General features: G+C 41.9%; 1 protein-coding gene across 7 annotated transcripts in view; it reads right to left on the minus strand.

Moving 5' to 3' along the window:
* Ppn (proteoglycan-like sulfated glycoprotein papilin) overlaps nt 1-24,440 on the minus strand; it is a 309,416-nt gene that overhangs the window by 31,967 nt on the left and 253,009 nt on the right. For all 7 annotated transcript variants that reach the window (XM_076523052.1, XM_076523051.1, XM_076523054.1 and 4 more), the window contains exons 5-16: nt 13,507-13,589; nt 11,459-11,609; nt 11,177-11,300; nt 9,249-9,329; nt 8,953-9,125; nt 7,408-7,540; nt 5,630-5,973; nt 4,963-5,142; nt 4,489-4,662; nt 2,985-3,167; nt 2,569-2,710; nt 1,610-1,731 (exon numbers count right to left, since the gene is read on the minus strand). In XM_076523052.1, coding sequence (XP_076379167.1) covers nt 1,610-1,731; nt 2,569-2,710; nt 2,985-3,167; nt 4,489-4,662; nt 4,963-5,142; nt 5,630-5,973; nt 7,408-7,540; nt 8,953-9,125; nt 9,249-9,329; nt 11,177-11,300; nt 11,459-11,609; nt 13,507-13,589 — 1,890 coding nt within the window. The remainder of the gene's footprint in view (nt 1-1,609; nt 1,732-2,568; nt 2,711-2,984; nt 3,168-4,488; nt 4,663-4,962; nt 5,143-5,629; nt 5,974-7,407; nt 7,541-8,952; nt 9,126-9,248; nt 9,330-11,176; nt 11,301-11,458; nt 11,610-13,506; nt 13,590-24,440) is intronic.

The raw sequence follows: 24,440 nt of genomic DNA on the forward strand, positions 1-24,440 counted from the left end.
CATTTTGTTCGATGACCTTTTGCCATCTCTGACAACTTGAAAATTCTACGCTCGTAGAAAGTCTGATCCTTTCCGGCCAAAAACTGAGTTAAGTGAGATTTTACAGCGTCACCATCGTTAAAAGTTTTACCACGAAGGGAGTTGTCCAGGGATCGAAATAAGTGGTAATCCGATGGCGCGAGATCAGGACTATATGGTGGGTGTAACATTAATTCCCAACCAATATCCATCAATTTTTACCGAGTGGACAAAGACGTGTGCGGCCTAGCATTGTCCTGCTGGAAAATGACACCTTTACGATCGACCAATTCTGGTCGCTTTTCCTTGACCGCTGCATTCAATTTGTCCAGTTGCCAACATTCACGGATAATAAAAAATAACATAATAGTAATAATAATAATAATTTTATGATATAACATTTACGGATATCATAAAAATGGGAGTGAGAGACATTTATAACTGAAATCGGCAATTACTTAGTTGCCAACCCAATATTATAATAACATAATATTAATATATATTAAATAACATAATAATAATAATAATAATAATTTTATAATATAACATTTACGGATATCATAAAAATGGGAGTGAGAGACATTTATAACTGAAATCGGCAATTACTTAGTTGCCAACCCAATATTATAATAACATAATATTAATATATATTAAATAAAATAATAATAATAATAATAATAATAATAATTTTATAATATAACATTTACGGATATCATAAAAATGGGAGTGAGAGACATCTATAACTGAAATCGGCAATTACTTAGTTGCCAACCCAATATAAAACCTGCCGATCCGTTAATTAACCAATAAAATGCAACAGAAATTAATCGTTCAAATGATCGCGGTATTTATGAAAAAATTGATCCGTCATGATGTTTATATAATTTGTAATCTTAATACAATGTAAGCACGAGTAACATAATCTGGACGATATTTGTATAGTACGAACATAGTATAAAAACATAAGAATAATATAAACAATAGACTTTTCCTGCTGCTATACTGTCTCATTTCTTCAGCATCGAAAGGCTTAACACGTTCCGTGCCGAGCTTTTTTTACTCGAATCTTCACACTTTGATATTTTACTAAAACTTGATGTATTACGTGCAATTATTAATTCTCGTACACATAACAATGTAACAAAAACTTATCAACGCCCATTCTTGCGGTGGAAATTGATTCTTCGGTTCTAAATTTCTTGTAAACAATTTGTTCAGTTCACTAAGTAAACATGCAAGCGTGTACCATCGATGGTACACGTGGCACGGAACGTGTTAAAAAGAACTGGATTCAGTGACTCGGCAAAAGTTGTTGCTAATTTAGCGTTAGGTATGCGAGCTTCAAAGCCTGAATTATTGCAGGATCTATTTCCAGAGCTCGCAAGAGGTGTAGATAGTTCCTCCGCGCATCGACGGGCACCGATACTCTATAGTTTATCGAGGTCGTGTATAATAATTTCCGGTGGCAGCATGATTCGATTCCATTTACACGAAAATAATTCCAAATATAAGAGCAAGAAGGCGAGCGGTTGCGAGGCGGTTGCGAGACGGTTTCCGGATATTCGATTAGCTGAAACTGAGTTTCACTTACGCTCGGTGCCAGGCTCGAGGAAACTGTAACGAAGTCCTCGTCTTCGTAGACTTCGCATTCGTCGTCGTCCTCCTCCTCGGTCAGATCTTTGATCTTCCCCGGCTGCACCGGTATCACCTCGTCTGGAGACATAATTGAATCAATCATTCCTGCCGCTTGAACGTCCCGGTCTTTTCGCTTACATTGAAACGTTCGTACATCGAAATCAGCCATTTAAACTGTAGAGTGTTTCGTAAAAAAAGTTGTATCATGATCTTAAAATGCTTAAAAGGCTAAGCTGAAATTTTGAAAAGGCTATGTTAAAATTTTGAAAAAGCTACGTTCGAAGTAAGCTCGAACGAAGCTAGGTTTATATTACCAATTCAAATAAATCGTGCTACTAACCTACACTCGAATTACGATCGCATTAATTTTGTATACATAAAAAACATTTCCATGAATATGGAAACAATATAAGAATAATGTAAATAAAAATTAATATTAAATATAAATATTCAAAGATATATATATTCGATGGAAGAAATATTACGCATCCGTATCTTTCGAATTTTCTGAATCTTTGCAAATTCGTCAGCCGGCAAAAGAATTAAGAATACAGAATTTTTACATGGTAATAATAAGTTTCTAAAGTAGATCAAAATAAGGGATATTTTTCTTATGCAAAAAACACTCTCAGAGATAATGCTTCTCTGTAACATGCTTCGCCCATTTGCTACGTTCAAGACTATTATACATAAAAGTATGGTTCAAATTGTAACAGGAAATTAATTTCCAAGGAAGCCAGAAGTCGGGGAACGGTTCATAGACTAAAACTGAACGAACTACCGTTAATTATCAAAATTGTAAAGAGAGAGATCGTAAGATGGTAAAGAATGTTCGAAGACTTAGCGAGGGTCTACGTGAAATTAATTTGTCCCCGAAACGCCTTCAGCATCTGGCGATCGAGGGTAAAGCCGTACCGTCTTCGCACGGTTGCTTGTTGCAATCCTCGGTGCCGAACATGATCGTGCTCGCGTCGCAGTTTTTCAAGTCCGCCGTCATGTTGTCCTTCATGCAAATCACCTTGCGGTCCATGCTGCCGCCGCCGCATGGTTTCGAACACTGGAACACAGGACGCGACGGTAAGGTGATTAATGGAAGAAATTTGAGGCGGACGTTTCTTGCCGGGTCTCTCGGCGCAAAGCCGTCGAAGATATTGAATTTCTTGACCGGCCGAGGGAACACGCCGCGCGGATTTCTCGCGGATGCGACAAGCCTCGCGGCCTGTCGGCGACTCTCTACGAAAATTGATGGCTAACGATCCTCGAATATCTCTTCGTGGAAAGATGCTGAATGCTGGGGGCTCGAACGCGTCCAGAAACCACGGATACTTTACCTCGCTCCACGGGCCGGCGAACCAATCGCCTTTGCACTCCTCCTCGGCGGTGCAGATTTTCGTGTCATTGAACTTCTTGCTCGCGTCGCAATTCTCATCCGGCACCTTCTTCACCGTTTCCTCGCTGAACGTGCCGCAGAACACCTTGCGCGTTTGTATGCCCGATCCGCATTTCGCTGAACACTGAAACGGAACGATCAGAATCGAGCGCCATGATTTCTCGGGATTTTTTAACTCGTTCTGTTACGTGTAACCGGCATTAACCCTTTGCACTCCGCTGTCCCCTCTCGTGGGACATCGTAATTCTAGCATATCACTCGGATGTCCCCTCTCGTGGGACATTAAAGTTTATTAGTGATTACGGGGAATCGAGTTATTTCGGCGCAACTTTTTCAGACACGCATGTTTCCCTGAAGTTTTCTCTCGAAATGTCACAAGGAATCAAATCAAAATATAGTAAAATTACTAAGATATATACAAGAAATGTCAGCGGGTTTTGACGAGAACGTGAGAGGCGTGCTCACGACGGTCCGAGCACTTCAAAGGCGCCATTTGAAAAGAGCGATAAGGCAAGTTTGTAGAAGAAAGGTCGGTATGCGAACATAGCACGCACTGTATAGTGAGATTTATAATCATAAAATCTGGAGGAGAAGATTTTCAAAGCTGAACTCAGTCTGGTTTGAAGCGTCGAGCGGTATAGATAGATCTAACGAGTGAGAAAATCGGAAAAGTGATTCTTCTCTTGGTAAATAAATTGTTTGGTAAAAGTTTTTATGGTAAATATTATCTTATGAGTTAGTAATAACAATTAGAAATTGTCAACCTATGTATTTATTCATATTTTTTATTAGAACAATGGCAAAACGTTCGAACACGAATGAGTCTCATGACACAAGTAGTAGCGAAGATGAACTCCGGATAGACGTTTATACAGATATGTTAGAAAGACTAACTGTAGAAGGTTTTCTTCTACAGTTAGTCTATCGTTTTGATAGCAGTGATAGTGATATCGTCCAAGCAACAAGGCGACGAGAGAAAGAGTTCGCATAGATAGCGATTACAACAACAAAACAGAATTATAAAACAAACAATAGCAAAATTATAAAAAATAAAATATTGATTTTTTTGCAAATTTCTCGATTTCAGCCAATTCATATAAGTCCAATATCATTATAATATGTTAGTTCCAAAACCATACTAAATGATACGAGGGTCTGTAAATGCCCGTTTCTGCCGAAAAGTGGCGCCGAGTAGCTGGTAACCAACGTCCAGAATGGTTCGGAGTGCTAAGGGTTAATTTTGAGACGATCGGTTGCAATTATATCGATCCAATCAACGATTAACCGTTGTAACACGTTCGATTCGGATATTTTCGGCCCGCGAAAGCGCCGATCGCGCGGGTGAATTCGATTTATCGAAGCCGAGGGGCACGGAGAGCGACCGTGCGAGGATTCGCGCGGAGTTAAATTCCGTCGTGTCAAAACAAATTTGCCGTTCCACTTACGTCACTCCACTGCGAGCCAAACCATAAGACCTCGCAATCCTTCTTTCCCTCGCATTCCCGGCTCAATTCCGGCTTCTTCTCGGCGTCGCACTTGTCATCCGGATAAACGGTGCCGTCTTGCGTGGAGCAGCGAGCGGTTCTCGTCTCTTGAGTCAGTCCGCATTTGTCGTCGCACTGTCGGAACGGAACAGGGCCGAAACGATGATCACAGGGAACACGTTACCAGTTACACAGGGACCCGACGCTTTCTCATTTAAATCTATCTCGGAGGTAACTCGCGGTCTTGATATTACTCGAGAACGGACCAGCTACTGTCTCTCTTTCTCTCTCTCACTCTCTCTCTCACTCTCTCTCTCTCTCTCTCTCTCTCTCTCTCTCTCTCTCTCTCTCTCTCTCGCTGGGAATGGATTTTTAAAATAACGAAGGGATAATGGGTATTTGGGTGTCATCGCAGAGAGAAAACGGCGGACTTACACCACTCCAATCCGACGTGACCCAGTCGAGGCCTTCGCAAGGTCTCAATTCGCAGGGCTTCTCACGCTCTGGAACCTCGCCTTCGCACGCCTCGTCCTCCAGCACTTGGATCTTGCCGTTCTCCTTCTTGTAGCACGTCACCCTCCTGGTCTCCTTGCCCGGCCCGCACAAACGGTCGCACTGGCAAAAAATCATAGTTTCGGAAACGTTCTCGGAAACCCATTTTCCTCCGCTTTAATCTCAAATCGCTCGATTTCATCTAATACCGGAATCTTCGGGCCGCGACGTTAATTATTCAAGGCCAATGGAAGCCAAAACCTTTCGACCAAGTGAATCATTTAAATCGCTGAAGCGATACGATGCCTGGTATTTTCTACGACATTTCTAACTGCATTTCGAAATTAATTCCAATCTTACTATTTAACTGAATTATTTAGATCGTTAGATTCGATAACGGAATCTCTTTGCGTGCCATCAGGCCTGACTCGAATCGAGGATATGAAAACGATCGATAAATTCTGAAACAGATTCGATAATTTACCGGATTCCGTGGATCGATAATTAATTAATTGAACAGTGGACTGGCAAAGAGAATAAGCGATCGAATTTGCGGAGGTTTCGATGGTTCGATTGCGGGGCAGCGAATCGTAACGTTGGTGATCCGTACCGGTTTCCATGGCCCAACGTGGAATTGAGGGCACTCGAGGTCTTTGTTACACTCCTGGTTGGTTAGCCCTTTTGGTCCCACCTTCTCCAGACACTGGTTATCGTCCACCACCGATGCTATTTCACCGGCGATGACCTGCTCGCATTTGATCTCCCGGGTCTGTTCACCTCCTTCCCCGCAGTGTTTGCTACACGGGCCCCATTCGCCCTCCACCCACACAGGTGGACAGGGCTCCGGGCTACAGGCCTCTGTGTCAGCTGGTTCCATCTGTGGATCGCAGAGGCTCTCATCCACCGGCTGGCTGTCCCTTCTTCTAACGCAGGCCACTCGTCTTGACCGATAACCTTCGTGACAAGAAAATACCGTCTAGCAACGAATCGTTCGTACAACTGTTGCGAATCTGTTTGAAAAAGCCCGAAATATCGTATCCGTCTAAAACGTCGCGACGAGCTTGACCGATCTGAGGAGACTGCGGAAGAATTTTTGTAAACAGATAGAATTGTTACAACATTAAATATAAAGTCAATTATTGGGCAGCGAATATGTTTGAAAAAGCCTGAGATATCGTATCCGTCTAAAACGTCGCGACGAGCTTGACCGATCTGAGGAAACTGCGGAAGAATTTTTGTAAACAGATAGAATTGTTACAATATTAAATATAAAGTCAATTATTGAGCAATTATAACGATTCGAGTGTGTTTACGATCGTTCCTTTGTGCAATTTTTGAGAATTTTTTAAAGCAGGACCCTCAAATGTTGCGATCAGATTCGTCAGTATTCGAGGAATGCGGAAGAATTTTTTGTAAGGAAGAATTGTCGCGACATTAGATAATATAATAAATCAATGATTGAGCAATTATACCGATTCGAGTGTGTGTACGATCGTTCGTTTGTGCAATTTTTGAGAATTTTTTAAAGCAGGACCCTCAAATGTTGCGATAAAATTTGCCAGCATTCGAGAAAAGCGGAAGAATTTTTTATAAGGAAGAATTGTCGCGACATTAAATAGTATAATAAATCAATGATTGAGCAATTATACCGATTCGAGTGTGTGTACGATCGTTCGTTTGTGCAATTCTTGAGAATTTTTCAAGGCAGGACTCTCAAATGTTGCGATCAAATTTGCCAGTATTCGAGAAAAGCGGAAGAATTTTTTGTAAGGAAGAATTGTCGCGACATTAAATAGTATAATGAATCAATGATTGAACAATTATACTGGTTCACGCGTGTGTACGATCGTTCGTTTGTGAAATTTTTGATTTATCAATCTCCGAAGAATGTAAATAAAGTCTTTCCACGAGGAAACAATCACCAATTGTTAACCTACTAGCGGTGAACCGATTTTCAATAGAATTACGTTGCCGACGATGCACTGTCTAATTTAATTGAAATCATATGATCGTGAGAGCAACGTTCCCAGAACCATGCGCTGCACACAATGATGTACACGTTACAAAAGTGTACAGTTTGTTTAGAAAACAAATTGGTCCGTATACATGGAACACAATTAACGGTCGAATATCGTCGGATAATATTATTGAAGATTCAATTAGCGGCGGCCTCCCGAATGCGCAACATTCCTAGAACTGCCTCCGCGCCGGTCGAACAAGCTATAAGTTAATTAATAGTAATAGACTGCGAGGCCGAAACATCCGGCCGTTCGGATATTATTCCATCAAATTTCGAATCGGCGCCGGTTCAAAATACGCAGCGGTCAGCGATTATTAATCGCCGCAATCCGCGCGATCTCGTAACGATATGAATTTCTGAAACGATACCTCCGCCGCAAGTCGCGCTGCAGCTCGAAAACTGGTCGACTATCCAGCTGTAGCTGTCGGCAGCGGATTGCGAGAATTTATCCGGCACACTGTACTCGTAATTCACGCCGACATTATGGTCTTGATACAGTAGCTGCAACAAAGAAACAGCAGATTATTTTCGTCGTTCTTCGCGAAACAAATTATTCCTTCGTTTTCATTCGTTTCTATTCTAAAAGTTCTTACGAAAAACGTAGGTTCTCAATGTATCGACAAATGATAATAATCAGACCGTCGAATTTTATGCGAAATACAAATCTTCTTTGTTTCTTTAAAGGTTTTTGTGAATCGAGAATAGTATATGGGCATTGTGAATTTCTGTTGATCCTTCTATACTTTTAGATTCCTGAGGACATTTGAAGCAACTTTCTCCTTAGCGAAAATGCAATCCGCGGCTTCGTTTACGAGTTATTAACGAAAAACAGTGACCAATCAGAGGCGAGATCATTTGGCGCGAGACGGCCGAGCCAATGAGCGGAACTGGGCTCCGTGCACTCGTTGGCTGGACCGCCGCGCGCCAGCCGAGCTCGCCTCTTATTGGTCAGTGTTTTTCGTTAATAACTCGTGAACGAAGCCTCGGAGAAAATTTTCGCAAAGGAAAAAGTTGCTTCAAATGACCTCAGGATCCTCCCATTTCCGGATTGCGAGACATTTTCAGGACGCCCTGTATATATCTTACGTAGCTATAAGTGCATGAAATTCGTAGTATATGGTAATAATAAATAGAGAAAAAGTTCTTCGAAAAATATCCTGAACAAGACTAACAAAATGTTTAGTAGTAAATCGTGGAAGAGAAGCTTTTTAAAATCATTTCGACGGGTTGAAAACTTGTGGAACCTGTATTGCATTTATTGACCCGTATTCCGAATATGCTAACAATAATAGAAAGCTCAATAATAAATTCTAGATATGAGATTTCTTATAACGAATCAGTTGCGAATTATCTTAATACGAGTAGTTAATCAGTTTCTAAATTATCGTCGCAAGATATACATTGAATCTAAAAGCAGTGTCAGCGCAGCGAATTTAAATAACCAAAAAGTGATGCAAAAATACTCGAAATGGATATTAATGTAAGATATTAACACGTTCCGTGCCACGTGAACCATCGATGATACACGCTTGCATGTTTACTTAGTGAACTGAACAAATTGTTTACAAGAAATTTAGAACCGAGGAATCAATTTCCACCGCAAGAATGGGCGTTGATAAGTTTTTGTTACGTTGTTATGTGTACGAGAATTAATAATTGCACGTAATACATCAAGTTTTAGTAAAATATCAAAGTGTGAAGATTCGAGTAAAAAAAGCTCGGCACGGAACGTGTTAAGAATTTCTGGGAGGCGTGCAGAGATTAAAATGTGATCGATACGGGTTCGTTTCTCGATTCTAAATCTTTTCGACGCAAAGCACGTTTATTTTCGTCGGATCGGCAAAGGAAATATTTTTCAGAAAACCGGCGTAAATGTTCAACACAGTTGCAGGAGGCCTGGATGCACTACTCACCACCACGTAAATTGGTTCGTTGGTCGGGCCCAAGGCGGCGATGCTGTCGGGCGCCGAGAATCCTTGCGGGTCTCTCGAATAATGGAATATGGTTCCAGCGAATTTCAGGCTTCGTGGGAAGTCTATCCTCCAGTTTCCGTTCAGGTAATAGTGGCCCGACGTGTTTCTAACGGCTGCGAGAATAAAACGGGTTAAAGCGTTAGCAGTCGGCCGGACTATTAGTTTCGAATTCAATAGCAGCGGCGCGACGTAAAAGCCGGCCCCGGTGTGTCTGCGCATCGTGCAAATTCACTGACCCAAGTAATTGTTCGACGACTCGATCTCCTTCACCGCTATGTTCGTCGCTCCTTTCGGGATCAGCAAGATGTCGATGTAACCTATAGAACATTTCGTTGATCGATTAATTTCGTGATCGGTGCAAATTAATATGGTACAAATTTTTTCAACTGCCATGGATTCGGCTTTCGTGAACTTAAATAGAATATTAAATCGTCTACGGCTACGTTTTATTTGCGATTCGAGAAAACAGAAATCCGATATGTTGTTGCAAACTTTAACGCTGAAACTGCAATATGGAAACGGTCCATTGCAGGTTTCTCGGTTCCCGTTACTATAATGTTACAGTGTTACCGAGAAGATTTGTTGAGTAAATTAATTCGGTTATACCGGAGCTCTTTTATATAATGGAGATGATTTTGTAACGTATATATGTTATAATGTGAAATCCAATCGCTTCGATCACTAGTTGCACCCACTCCAGTTGATGAGGTGCTTTGGCAAATATTGAATCAAACAGTGATTTTATGGACCTTCCATCCTGTTAAAATCGCGATATGATGCAGTATTTTATGTTGCAAGATCTGTTGGGTATTCGTTGCCAGATTTCGGAAAATATTAAATGGACCCTTGGAAAATTTTAAGGTCTTGTTTAAACATAAACCAACGAATATTGTTTCACGATTATTGTTTAGATAGAAAAATGAAAGGGAACACTTTTAATCCAGATTTGAACAATTATTACCCAAATGGGCCAGCAGGAGATTCTAAAATTTCTGCAAACTCTCTCTCTCTCTCTCTCTCTCTCTCTCTCTCTCTCTCTCTCTTCGATCGAAATTAATTAGTTTGTGCGAAATTCAACTTTTTCAAATAACGTTCAGCCTTTTGCAAATTAAATTCACTTATTTCCAATTGTTTCTAATTAAATTCATATTAAATTTATAAATTGAACGACATTTTGTAAACAATTTTTGAAGATTTACAAAAATCGATACCTCTAACGAGATTTGAATTATTTTATAAGCAAGCATACAAATTCCCGTCGAAATTAAAGATGGAATTAAAGACAGATAATTCTGCACTGCGATAGAGTAAGTTCGTTTTGCAAAAGACGATGCATATTGTCTACGTATAAAAGGATCAATTGCATAACCAGTATTCAATATTTTTAACTCATTCATTATATACATATTTACAAAATACAAATTTTGTGACAAATAATTAACCTTTTACCGTCTTGAATCATTATTTATAAAATCACATTCAATTCTTGTATTTAATATGAATTTTATTACAGATCGTTCGAAATAACTGAATTAGATTTACGAACGAACGAATTTGTCTTGCGGCAAGAAAATGAACGTTGTCTGCGTAAAGATTCATTCGATGTACGATGATTAATTATCGTGCATATACAGGATGACCCGAAAATGTCTCGCAATCCGGAAATGGGAGGTTCCTGAGGTCATTTGAAGCAACTTTTTCCTTTGCGTAAATTTTCTCCGAGGTTTCGTTTACGAGTTATTAACGAAAAACACTGACCAATAAGAGGCGAGCTCGGCTGGCGCGCGGCGGCCCAGCCAACGAGTGCGCGGAGCCCAGTACCGCTCCTTGGCTCGGCCGTCTCGCGCCAAATGATCTCGCCTCTGATTGGTCACTGTTTTTCGTTGATAACTCGTAAACGAACCCGCGGATTGCATTTTCGCTAAGGAAAAAGTTGCTTCAAATGACCTCAGGAATCCCCTACTTTCGGATTACGAGACATTTTTGGGACACCCCGTATAATGAGTGCGTAAACGCGAACGTGCATCTTTACAATAGGATTAATTTCGAGTGCAAAGCCTTTCGACCATGATCCAGGAATGAAACGAAGAATCGAAAGAACCAGAAAGCGTCGTTCCGATTTCCTTCGATTCGTTCGCACGCGATAGGAGACTGGGTGGCTCACCGAGTTGAAGATCGTCGTTGGTAAAGATTCCGGAGACAGTGGTACAATCGGAACCGTCGCCGCCGCATTTTCTGCAGGCGTCTTCCTGCACGTTGCTTCCCAGCATCATGTCGCATCCGACGTGCTGGCGAACAAAGTAAATTACCGATTGTGCGCGGGATATCCGATATCTCGATTCAGCCGCGAGCCGCGTCGCGACGCGGCCATAATTACCGCTTGCCGACAACAACGGACAACAACGGATATTGAACCACGCGATGAATCGCGGATCGTTAAACTCACCATGCACTTCCCTTCGACGCACACGTCGTTCTTCTCGGGCTCGCAAGGCGTCCCGTCGATCACCGACAACTTGTGCCTGTAGAAGAAACGCTCGCCCCGCGGCATGCAATTCAATTCGCACTTGTTCGAACCGCCGGTGTACGGGATCCAGCTGCGGGCAAACGATTTCACGCGAATCGATCCGATGAGTTCGATCGTTTGTTACGGAGGCGGCACGCCGATCGATGATCAGCTGCCGCCGCCAAGAATCGACCCTTTGGCGCGTCGAGTGCCGAATATCTCCCCCCCCCCCCCAGATTCCCGTGGAATAGCATTTGTTAGTTCAACTCTTTCGTATTCTAGAAATTTATGCGGTATTCGGTCCATTCATAATATATATTCACAATTATATGAATTGATTATATGATGAATATATCAAAATTAAAATGAACTTCGAGATCTAATTAAAACTTAATAGCACCCTTATGCGTTCGATGCGGCACCCGACGCGACGTATGTGCGTACTACAGTTGCACATCGGTCGAATATCTCTAAAACGTGATAAAAATACGTTTTCCATACGAACATTATAATAAAAAGAAATTACGATCGTGCGCGGCAATAGAAAATGAAATTTTGCCACGTTTGATATTTTATAAGTTCGTCTTCGTTCGGTCTGCTGTTTGTACAATATTTTTTAACGATGGAGCTTAACCAATTAAGAGAGGACAGTTTCCTTGCGATACACTTTTAGAAATATCTCATATGTGATTACTTGGTTTGTATCTTCTGAACAAGTTAATAATTCTTCGACCGTTCGATAAGATTACTATCGTTTATACTCTTTTAAAATATTCGTTCGATTGCGAATAGTTTATTTTGTTGCTCAGCTATCGGTGCGCGCAATGGATGCCGAAGAATTTGCACAATGTAACCGTTCGATGTACAGTAATGTCTCCCTTACTGACGCTCAGATTGTCCACTGAAATGGATAATTTGGGAAGAGGAGATACGATTATTCGAGCCTCGTTTTTATAATTGTTGAAAATCGGTAACTATTAAAACGAGTCGCAAGGCTCGAATAATCGTACCTCCTCTTCCCAAATTGTCCATTTTTGTTTCCAAGCTGAGCCTCAATTAAAGAGAATTCACTGTAATCGCGGGAAAACAGCAAATTCTCTCTAATTGACGCTCAGATTGTACACACAAATGGACAATTTAGGATTATTCGAGCCTTGCGGCTTGTTTTTATAGTTGTTGACAATCGGTAACTATAAAAACGAGTCCCAAGGTTCAAATAATCGTATCTCCTCTTCCCAAATTGTCCATTTTTGTTTCAAAGCTGAGCGTCAATTAGAGAGAATTCACTGTAATCGCGGGAATACAGCAAATTCTGCCTAATCGACGCTCAGATTGTACACACAAATGGACAATTTAGGATTATCCGAGCCTTGCGGCTTGTTTTTATAGTTGTTGACAATCGGTAACTATAAAAACGAGTCGCAAGGCTCAAATAATCGTATCTCCTCTTCCCAAATTGTCCATTTTTGTTTCCAAGCTGAGCGTCAATTAGAGAGAATTCACTGTAATCGCGGGAATACAGCAAATTCTGCCTAATCGACGCTCAGATTGTACACACAAATGGACAATTTAGGATTATCCGAGCCTTGCGGCTTGTTTTTATAGTTGTTGACAATCGGTAACTATAAAAACGAGTCGCAAGGCTCAAATAATCGTATCTCCTCTTCCCAAATTGTCCATTTTTGTTTCCAAGCTGAGCCTCAATTAGAGAGAATTCACTGTAATCGCGGGAATAGAGCAAATTCTCCCTAATTGACGCTCGGATTGTACACACAAATGGACAATTTAGGATTATTCGAGCCTTGCGGCTTGTTTTTATAGTTGTTGACAATCGGTAACTATAAAAACGAGTCGCAAGGCTCGATTAATCGTACCTCCTCTTCCCAAATTGTCCATTTCTGTGGGCAATCTGGGCGTCAATTAGAGAGACATTACTGTATTGGAAGTCATGACTCGAGTAGAACAATAAAATTGACTTTGATACTCACTCGTAGTGGACTCCTTCGAAGGGAACGCTGTTGAACTCCGCGCACTGCTCTGCTCGGAAATCTTTCCCACTGTCCGGACATTCCTGTACGAAAAACAGAAAAGCTCAGTCTTCGTTCTTATTCTTACAGGAGAAAGAACGCACGCGCTAAAATGTTCCAAATAAAGCTTCGTACTTGTGAACAGTGCTTTGAAATTCCAAAGACAGAGACGGAGAACAGCGGCGCGTCAATCGTATTACTTTTCCACAAAGAAAGAACGACGCGTCGCAAAATGCGTACTATGAAATGAATCTGCTTGTAGTTCAACTTACAAATTCCGAACGAAGCGAAAGAAACAAGCGATGCTCGGATTTCATTCGTACGTATTTTCGTAGGAAACGAACCATCGTGTAGTAAGATATTTTAAAGAAAAAGGCGCACTCACGGTTCTATTTACGAATTACTAAAAGAAGAAAGAAACACCCATTCCCCATAAAATGAAATAAAGCTGTAAGCTATGCGCGTATAATGTTCTATTAATCCTTTGCAGCCGGAAAGATTTCTCGGATCGTGAATTGGTAAATAACAATTTAAAATGCAACATAAAAAGCGTTATCACGTTGGAATAATTATTCTACTTGAATAAGACTCCGCGATAAAATGATATTCGTACCGATACAAAAATTGTTAATCTTGAAATTAGCTCAATTACCAACAGCAGTCTTGTTACGCGAGGGAACACCCGAGTGCAAGGGGTTAATCCTTTGCAGCCGGAAAGGTTTCTCGGATCGTGAATTGGTAAATAACAATTTAAAATGCAACGTAAAAAGCGTTATCACGTTGGAATAATTATTCAACTTGAATAAGACTCCGCGATAAAATGATATTCGTACCGATACAAAAATTGTTAATCTTGAAATTACCGCAATTACCAACAGCAGTCTTGTTACGCGAGGGAACACCCGAGTGCAAGCGGTTAATCCTTTGCAGCCGGAAAGGTTTCTCGGATCGTGAATTGGTAAATAACAATTTTAAATGCAACGTAAAAAGCGTTATCACGTTGGAATAATTATTCAACTTGAATAGGACTCCGCGATAAAACGATATTCGTACCGATCGTATGAAACAAAAATTGTTAATCTTAAAATTACCGGAATTACCAGCAGTAGTCTTGTTATACGAGGGAACGAACATCCGAGTGCAAGGGGTTAAATCACGACGCGGTATATCCCGTAGAAAATCGATCTGCTCGTGTATGTAGAATCTGCTTCGCTTTACACATAAATTACGACTAAATAAATGAAGGTTCGGTTCTCGTATTTCGAGGGAGACGGGCCACGCCTGAGAAACTGGCCGGCGCAAAGCGAATTTGATTAGAGCTCCGTTTATAAATTGTGAGCGAGTGTCCCGTTGTCCCGGTGGGCAGGAGCACCCTCGAGCGTTCTATCTTGGCGAGACGCGACGCATTTTTCAATTTGCGTCTATATCTCCGTGGAGCACGTATTTCTTCATGAAGGAAGGACCCTCCCCGTGGCCACAATTTATTTCCGACCCGCAAAGGAGCAGGTAGAGGGTGGAATGCATTCGCGCGGACAAGAGCCCGGCGCGGCGCAAAGAAAAAACATGCGAACGCACGACACGGGCCACTTATAACCGCGACCGCAAGCTTTTCGAGTGCTTTCGCATCGAGGCTTTTTCTGTTCCCGCGAAGTTTGCTCGCGACCCAGTAATTATCGTCGGTCCCCATGCTCCAGTTTCGCGAGGGAACGCGAACAGTCGCATTTCGAGGTTCCCGCTCCATCTTTCCCTGCCGGGAGACGGCAAATATTAGTAGGAGAGTGCTCCGGATGGTCGATAAACATTTACTTTCAAATTGAAGACCCGTAATTTATTTAGTATATTGAATATTCCAGGCGAATTCGCGGTTACGAAAAGCAGCCGATCGAAGTCGAGGTGCTCGAAGTCGACGTCGGTGCTCTTGCGTTTTTTGAGATTGCTGAATTTGAGTATGTCTTGAAAAATGGAAAATCGGACACCACTGAATTGAAAACAAAGCTAACAATCTGGAGATTTATTGAAGACCGTTGAAATGGTTTTTTATTGCAACATATTGATTAATATTAGACCGATAGTCTTTCTACCGAAATAAAAACTGATTAAGAATGTACGAATAGAAAAGACAAAATCGATTGAAGCAACTACTTCTGTCACCTTCGTGCACTTCGTAGACTAGATGTACTTAATAGTTCTTAGTCAAATTATAGATATAGGTCCGACAGTGACAGTGGAAGTGTCAAAAGTCACTACCAGACTATAAATCACGATGCATTTATGGTATACGCAAGTTCGATTGCAAGCTTAATTGCATTATTACTCCATGTTCACCACGAGGAATTTTCTAGCTGATATAAAAAATCTTTTCCTTATACACAGATCTTTACGAAACAATTCGCGAGACTAAGAATTCTAATTATTAGCGTATGTATACTATTTTTTTAATAGATCACTACTTTGTCATTCGACGTAAAATTGACTTTCATCGTTTAGAAACATTGAACTAATTGAATATAGACAAATCAGATCAATTTCACAAATATGTTAACCGAAAATTTAGAATTGTGTTGTGTACGATACATCCAACATAATTACTTTAAATTATTGCAAAAAAGTTTCTAGAAATATTTCTGCTAGGTGAGTGGAGAAAATCACTACAGTAAATTCTCCCCAATTTTCCTTCAGCTTATAAACAAAAATGGACAATTCGGGAAGAGCAGATACGATTATTCGAACCTCGCGGCTAATTTTTATAGTTGCCGATTGTCAACAATTATAAAAGCGAGGTGCAAGGCTAGAGTAGTCGTATCTCTTTCTCCCAAATTATCCATTTTTGTGTACAAGTTGAAGAAAAATTAGGGAGAATTTACTGTATTCTGAAGTGAATCAGAAGACCATCTCGAGCCCCAGTGGCCCAGTCACGATATGGTCCAACTATGTTCGGGGGGAACAACCTCCACCGGTTAGGGGAGCAAGGTGCCAACGCTATGCCAGCCGCCATTTGCACTTGGGATCAGGATAGGGGATGAATCCACCCACCGTGTGATATCATCGTTGGTATTGGAATGGTGTTTGCTTGTTTGGCCCGCGAATCGATCCGGTGGGAAATTGTGTTCGTGTTTACCTCGGACAATGATGGGAGGGGGGAGGGGAGGAGAGTTTGATTAATTGATCGTGGTGGGGTGCCTTTTATTATTCAGGGCTCGTCGCACAGGTTTGTTAACCCTTTTCGGACCACGTCCTTTCCAGGATTCGGAACTAAACTTTTGTTTGCTGGGGGTGATCCGTGTCCCCGTCGTGGGCTGCCTTGACAATGCCGAACCTTGTTATTGTCTTGCGAAAGAGCTGGGCTCGGACATGTTTGTGAAACTCTGTCACGTAAATTTGGAAGAAATACTGTACAGGGTGTCCCAAAAATGTCTCGCAAACCGAAAGTGGCGGGTCCTCCAGGCCATTTGAAGCAACTTTTTCCTTTACAAAAATTTTCTCCGAGGCACCGTTAACGAGTTATTAGCGAAAAACAGTGATCAATGAGAGGCAAGCTCGGCTGGCGCGAGGCGACCGAGCCAATGAGCGGAACTGGGCTTGGTGCGCTGGTTGGCTGGGCCGCCTCGCGTCAGCCGTACTCGATTCTTATTGGTCACTGTTTTTCGTTAATAACTCGTTAACGGTGCCTCGGAGAACATTTTTGTAAAGGAAGAAACTGCTTCAAATGATCCGTGGAACCCGCCATTTCCTGATTGCGAGACATTTTTGGGACACCCTGTATAATAGATATAATAGAATATATGAATATTCTAATAATAGTAGAAGCAAATAGAACGGAATCTAATAAGATAGAGTAGAATAGAAAAGAATCTAATAAAATAGAATAATAGTAGAATAATATAAATATAAGAGAAAATATTTGCGCAGGAAAATAGCGAAAGCAATTTACAAGAGCAAGATGATTTGGAGAATGCATTTTCAAGAAATATTTATATTTTTGGAGAAATATTTTCAAGAACGTGCTTTGAAGGAAATATTTTCGAGAATATATTTTCAAGAACATGTTTTAGAGGAAATATATCGAAGCAAGTATCGTTGAGAACATTTTTCCAAAGACATGTTTCAGACGAAACATTTCGAAGCACATGTTTTAGAGGAGATATTTTCAAGAACATGCATTAATGAATATATCTTTAAGGACATGCATTAAGAATGTATTTTCAGAAACATGTTTTAAAGAATATATTTTTAAGAACATGCATGAGAGAATATATTTTAAAGAACACGTTTTAAGGGGTATATTTCCAAGAACATGTTCTAACGACAATGTCTCGCAAGAACGTGTTTTAAATCGAAACAAGCAACAGTTCAAATACCAACGAACTAGATTCGATTTTATGGGAACTTTCGGGGAAGAATTTCAGCTTCGAAAGTGTTAATATTTCTTGCCTAACCTCGCGTGCATGTGTCCAGACATCGAGCAGAAGATCCGCCTCGTAAATGAGTAACGCAGCAGTTACGAGGGCAGGATCCTCGCATCGAGGGGTCGGGGGGCACAGGTATAATGTCGATAAATCGAGCAGAGGTCCTAAAAAGGAAGAAAAGAGATTCCAGCGGGACTGGTACCACGCACGGGGATACGCGAGGATTTATGACGTAAGATTTCTTGCGGGGACGCGCTGCGGAAGCTTGTCTGGGGAAGGCAGAGGGGGCAAAATCGGGGGCCGAAATCGGGGAACAAAATCGGGGGTCGGGGAAACGAGAGGGAGGGCTGCTGTTTGGTCACCGTGAAAGATGAAAAAAAATCGAGCGCGATCCCGAAACGACGCCAGAGGATGAGGAATGTTGCCCGGGGTTCGCGGACCGGTGATTTATGGCTCGGGCCGCTTTTCTACCGGGTTGCGAGCCCCGCGATTGACCTTGACGCTTATTCAAATCGATGGTTTACGAGCCGAATCGATTCGGGGTCACGAGATAACCGGCGCCAGCCGCATCGACGATCCATCGCTCCCCTGAACCGCATCTCTGAGTCGCTCTGGGATAGAAAACTCTGTTACGGCATTTTTTGCTCTTGACACTTTTAAAAACAGAATGGTGAAAAATGCTGACGAGGGACGATATCCAACCCGCAAAATTCAAAACATTCTGAAACTTTAGGGTTATGCGGAGCATGTGTAGACATTATTACGCAGTTTCTTTTTCTCGCGTAAATTCACTTCGCAAGAGGTGAAAAATCTAACCCTCGAATATTCGGCTATTTTTTTATTTGATTGCTATAATTCGCAAACTGAACGAGATAGAAAAGAAGGTCTTCGAACAAAAGTTACTTCTTATGCCTAAATATGTCACGTGGTGTACGATCTGTTAATTGTTTAAACAATTGAAGAAAATTACAAACAAATGATCGATATTTCTTTTCCTATTTTCTTTCCTCCAAAAGAGGGAAACGGAAATATCGAACTATGAAAAATCGAAACATGAAACTGCTTCCATTCGAAGTCACCAACCCCCCCGAGTGGTATTCGGGTGCCAGAAGAAAAAAACGGGAAGAGAGAAAGAGACAGAGATGGGGGTGCCGAGGCGGTGGCGCGAGGTCGTTGGGGGAAAAAATGTCGGGAATCAATGAGCGTTCTTAGATATACGAAGGCGAGTAGCTTAGTAATTACGGTGACTCGTAATTAACGATTCGCGCTCGTTACAGAAACCCCATCTTCCCTCAGCCTTCGTTTATCCCTTGGAGCAGCTCGGTTCCGGCTACTCAAGAGTTTCATCCGGCCGGTAAACCGAAGCCCCTCGGGAGGTTCCACCGTTCGATAATCGCTGTTTAGCCGGCGGGCATTGTTACTAATTACGAAATCTCGAGACAAAGGGGGCGAGAACAATGAGCCCCGCGTTCGAGGCAATTTTTGCAGCGCCGCGATGCAAACCCTCTTACCCCCTTTGCGTTATGAAATGGATCGCCCCGTTTGATTCTAAAGTGGCTCCGGGACTCGGTCGTTCAACCCGTCGAATCGGTTACGCAACAAACGACGCCGACGTTTCTGTACAATGTACATTGTTGCCGCATGCCCCGTTGTTCGTTTCGAAACGGCCGGGAAAGAAAAACGATTCGGTCGTCGCAAAATTATTTTCCCTCCGGTTAATCTTTTAATTATAATCTTCGCTTCTCTCTGAATCGTCTCGCCGCCGCGGATTCGTTCGATTCTTTGAGTCCGGGTTATTGTTGCGCGGATATCGCCTTCTTTTTTGGAGACGGTAACAATTACTTTGTCGACGATAGTCGGTTTCAGGGGAAGAAATGAATGGCAATAAGACAAAAGTCAACGGTGGAGGTATACAATGGGAATAGAACTGATAAATTGTATGAGAAACAACGTTTATAATATAAGCAGTGTCTACGGTCTTGCTATACAGGGTGTCCCAAAAATGTCTCGCAATCCGGAAATGGCGGGTTCCTCGGACCATTTGAAGCATCTTCTTCCTTTACAAAAATTTTCTCCGAGGCACCGTTAACGAGTTATTAACGAAAAACAGTGACCAATAAGAATCGAGTACGCTGGCGCCGTTGGCTCGGCCGCCTCGCGCCAGCTGAGCTGGGATTCGACCGCTCGACCGCTGGCGCCGTTGGCTCGGCCGCCTCGCGCCAGCTGAGCTGGGATTCGACTGCTCGACCGCTGGCGCCGTTGGCTCGGCCGAGCTCGCCTCTCATTGGTCACTGTTTTTCGTCAATAACTCGTTAACGGTGCCTCGGAGAAAATTTTTGTAAAAGAAAAAGTTGCTTCAAATGACCTGAGGAACCCGCCACTTTTGGATTGCGAGACATTTTTGAGACACCCTGTATGTTACTGGAAAATGATATTACAATCTTTTTTTATAAATCCTGAATGTTTCGCTCGAAGGATTTCCAAACCTTTCTAGAAATTAAAAAGTCCGCGGGTTTAATTGCACCAATTTTTATACGCCCGAGTCTTGCACTCAAATTTTTGTTCAAATCTAAACGTGCGAAAGCTTGCGAACTTGTTGAACATCCCGTACTGGACATAATTATTCGCGTACATGGAAAATGTTGCTGACGCAACCGCTACGGTAATTAGAGAATAACCCAGCGAGAGACGCGTTGATCGCGAATTTCGGTGCATCGATCGCAGTTTCTGGAGAAAAATAGTGATTCGATCGAAAGTGAAGTTACCGGGCGGTTCGAAAATTTGGAAAATCGAGGGACGAGTGCATGCAGGCGATCATCTCTGCCGAACGCATCGGCCAACAATTAATATCCAGAAGCAGCGGGCCCGCGTACAGCAGCGACGCAACCTGTGGCCGGTTGTATTTAGCACGCCGCGCCGCTTTAACGAAGTTAATACTTCGCGAGTCGAGGCCACATAATGGCCGGCCGTTCATAAATTTTAGCATCTCCGACAGTGGCAGCGCTACAGTATCGCACGGCCAGCTCATATTGTCGCGTTCGGGGATCGTTAAAGGTCCTTCTCTAAGCCGTCCAGGATTTTCGGCGGCCCATCCACGCTACAGCGACCCTATCGACGTCCACCTGGGAATGGAACTTTTCGAACAAGAAGTTAAGTCGAATTAAACGTACATTACCAGCTCAGCGGCGGCCTTCGTTATGCGTTCGAGTTGCATCTCCGGTCGTAAATCGTCGACTAATTGGATTAATCGGAACCGAACAGAATTTGTTTGAGAATTTTTCGAACCGCTCGAGCGAACAAATTTTAACGAATATACAATTCGATTTATTTTATGAAGAAATCGTTTATATATATATAGAATTATTTAAAGAATATTTTGAAAGATTATTAAAAGAGATTGTTGAAGAGTTCATTGAAGAATTCGTTGAAGAATTCATTGAAGAATTTATCGAAGAATTTTTATCGAGGAAGTAAAAGGTTCAAAGAAAGGGAAAATGTTTTATAATTTGATTTTGTTAAAAGAAAGTCGAGTGAATTTTTGTTGGATTTCTGATGAACTGTATCAAAGAATGATTTCGATGATCCTATGAAAAATTCATTTCCTCTAATCGAATGCCTTTATAAATCCTTTACATTTGCAGAATACTGGATCGATTAGAACTTAATAACATTTTGTTCTTCTTGCAAAGAAGCTGTGGAAAACTGTGCGGATTTGGAATAATCGCACGAATTGGTATTACTGCTACTAGACCGCAGATTTGAATTTATAAGAATAATAATTTAAGGAATTTACGTCATCGTTCGTTATTAGAGAAAAAATGCGTTCCCATTTAGCTCCTGACTCTTGCAACTGACAATTTTTATTTCGCGTGTATAATATCGCAGTCTAATTATTAACAAAGACTGCAAATTACAAGGAAATGCGGTTGCGAAGAAAAGAATATTTCCATCTAAATTCTTTTACACTTAACAATGTTTTTTTAACACTAAACCTACCGCGGTCAAAGTGACCGCTTTCCTATTTTTCAATTCTGCAAAGTTCCGAGACTCTTTCGTGGAAAACGCTTGAACAAGTTATATTATTGGAGCAAGTTTTATAATAAAAACTTTACAAATTCCAAATAAATTCGGTCTTCTCACTTTTGCGAAGCAGTACATGCCAGTTAGTATTACTGTTTGGTAGGTTTAGTGTTAAGAAATCCTATCCATAATTTCCCGAAAAACGCAAAATTTCTAAAACCACTTGTAACGTCATATTCGCGATCTTCCGAACATGGTGGAACGTTTAAAATATTTTTTGAGAATACACAGTTGCCTCGGCTCTCCTACATAATCGCCGCGAAAGAAATTCAGCATATTTTCGGTTGAGAAATACTTCATGAAATTAGCACAAGCAAATAGCTGTAATAAATAAAAAAGGCAACTTTCGATTTGTTCTTTCTGGAATATTGTATTTAAATTTTATATTTGATGCAGTTTGCAGTTGTTTTAATATTACGTGAATATTGGCAATTGTTTGTTGCATTGGACATTTAACACTAAACCTACCGCGATCAAAGTGACCGCTTTCCTATTTTGCAATTCTGCAAAGTTCCGAGACTCTTTCGTGGAAAACGCTTGAACAAGTTATATCATTGGAGCAAGTTTTATAATAAAAACTTTATACATTCTAAATAAATTCGGTCTCCTCACTTTTGCGAAGCAGTGCATGCCCTATTAGTATTACTGTTTGGTAGGTTTAGTGTTAAGAAATCCTATCCATAATTTCCCGAAAAACGCAAAATTTCTGAAACCATTTGTAACGTCATATTCGCGATCTTCCGAACATGGTGGAACGTTTAAAATATTTTTTCAGAATATAATCGTCGCGAAAGAAAAATTCAGCATATTTTCGGTTGAGAAATACTTCATGAAATTGTCCCCCCGGCAGAGTTTTCGTTTTGCCCCGAGTATCCAGGACACGAAGCTGCAATTTCATTTCTCTTTCTTTTTCCGCTGACAGATGGACCGCGATTATCGGCCATTTTCTTCTCGTCCCTCATCCGGGGAGGAGGGAGGTTCCCGCCGCCGAACGACGGCGTCGCAGTCATACAGCCGAAACGATTCACCGTAAAAATGATTCGGTGGCGCCGGCCACGCGGCGATGATCATTTTATGGCGGTCACGTGACCCTCGGAAATACATTTCCACGAAGACCGCGCGTGCTTCTTGCTGGCAAATGGGCGCGAGGGGGTCAAGGAATCGCCGATGTCCCGGATACGCTTGTGGACCGGGTCGAATGTTCGTGACTCGGGAAAATGAAATTAACGCCGAGGGTTCGATTGATGGACGCCGGTCCTCGCGAGGATTGATTCGAGGCGCCGCCTTCGATCGCCGTCACGAAATCATGCGGGCCGCGTGCACCGGAGAAATTAGGTTTTGATCCCGCTAAGCGGTGCGGCACTCTTCCACATTCTCGGAGGATACGTGGGATCTGATCGCAAACAATTTCTGGCGCAGGCGCGGTCGCGAATAATGATTTAGGGGAGGTGTCGCGTCGGCAACCCTTTTCGGCAGCGGTTCAAAATCAAACAAAACGTGACTATCGAGAAGACGTTTCGGGTCAGTTTTGAAACGGTCTTTTAGCGAGTAACAAGACAAATTTCACCGAAAAAAAAATTAATTATAATATCCTTGAAACTTTAACCTTTTAGGCACGACGCGCCACTATAGTGGCTTCCGCGGATATCATCTTTTAGAACGACACGCCACTATAGTGGCTTTCGCGGATGTCATCTCTCTGAACGACGAGCCACTATAGTGGCTTGCTCTAGTAGCTCACTCGCTCATCGTTTGAATCAAATAATCGTCTTCATATGCATTGTTTCGCACTTCTTTTGTCTTCACATCGATTTACAACAGTCTACAGGGTGTCCCAAAAATGTCTCGCAATCCGGAACTGGCGGGTTCCTCGGATCATATGAAACAACTTCTTCCTTTACAAAATTTTTCTCCGAGGCACCGTTAACGAGTTATTAACGAAAAACAGTGACCGATAAGAATCGAGTACGGCTGACTCGAGGCGGCCCAGCTAACCAGCGCGCGAAGCCCAGTTCCGCTCATTGGCTCGGTCGCCTCGCGCCAGCTGAGCTGGGATTCGACCGCTCGACCGCTGGCGCCGTTGGCTCGGCCTCCTCGCAGCAGCTGATCTCGCCTCTCATTGGTCACTGTTTTTCGTTAATAACTCGTTAACGATGCCTCGGAGAAAATTTGTGTAAAGGAAAAAGTTGCTTCAAATGGCCTGAGGAACCCGCCACTTTCGGATTGCGAGACATTTTTGGGACACCCTGTATATACAGTATCAGACTCTGTGCAGTACACATCGGACTCTGCCGTCCAGAGAAATAGCCTCGCGCAGAATTCAGCCGTACCTAAAAGGTTAAACATCAACATTCTAATTCTAATCATGAAAATAGATACAGTTGTTAAATTATAATATTTTTTTTAGTT

This window comes from Megalopta genalis, chromosome 6 (genome assembly GCF_051020955.1).
Source record: "Megalopta genalis isolate 19385.01 chromosome 6, iyMegGena1_principal, whole genome shotgun sequence".
NCBI classification, from domain to species: domain Eukaryota; kingdom Metazoa; phylum Arthropoda; class Insecta; order Hymenoptera; family Halictidae; genus Megalopta; species Megalopta genalis.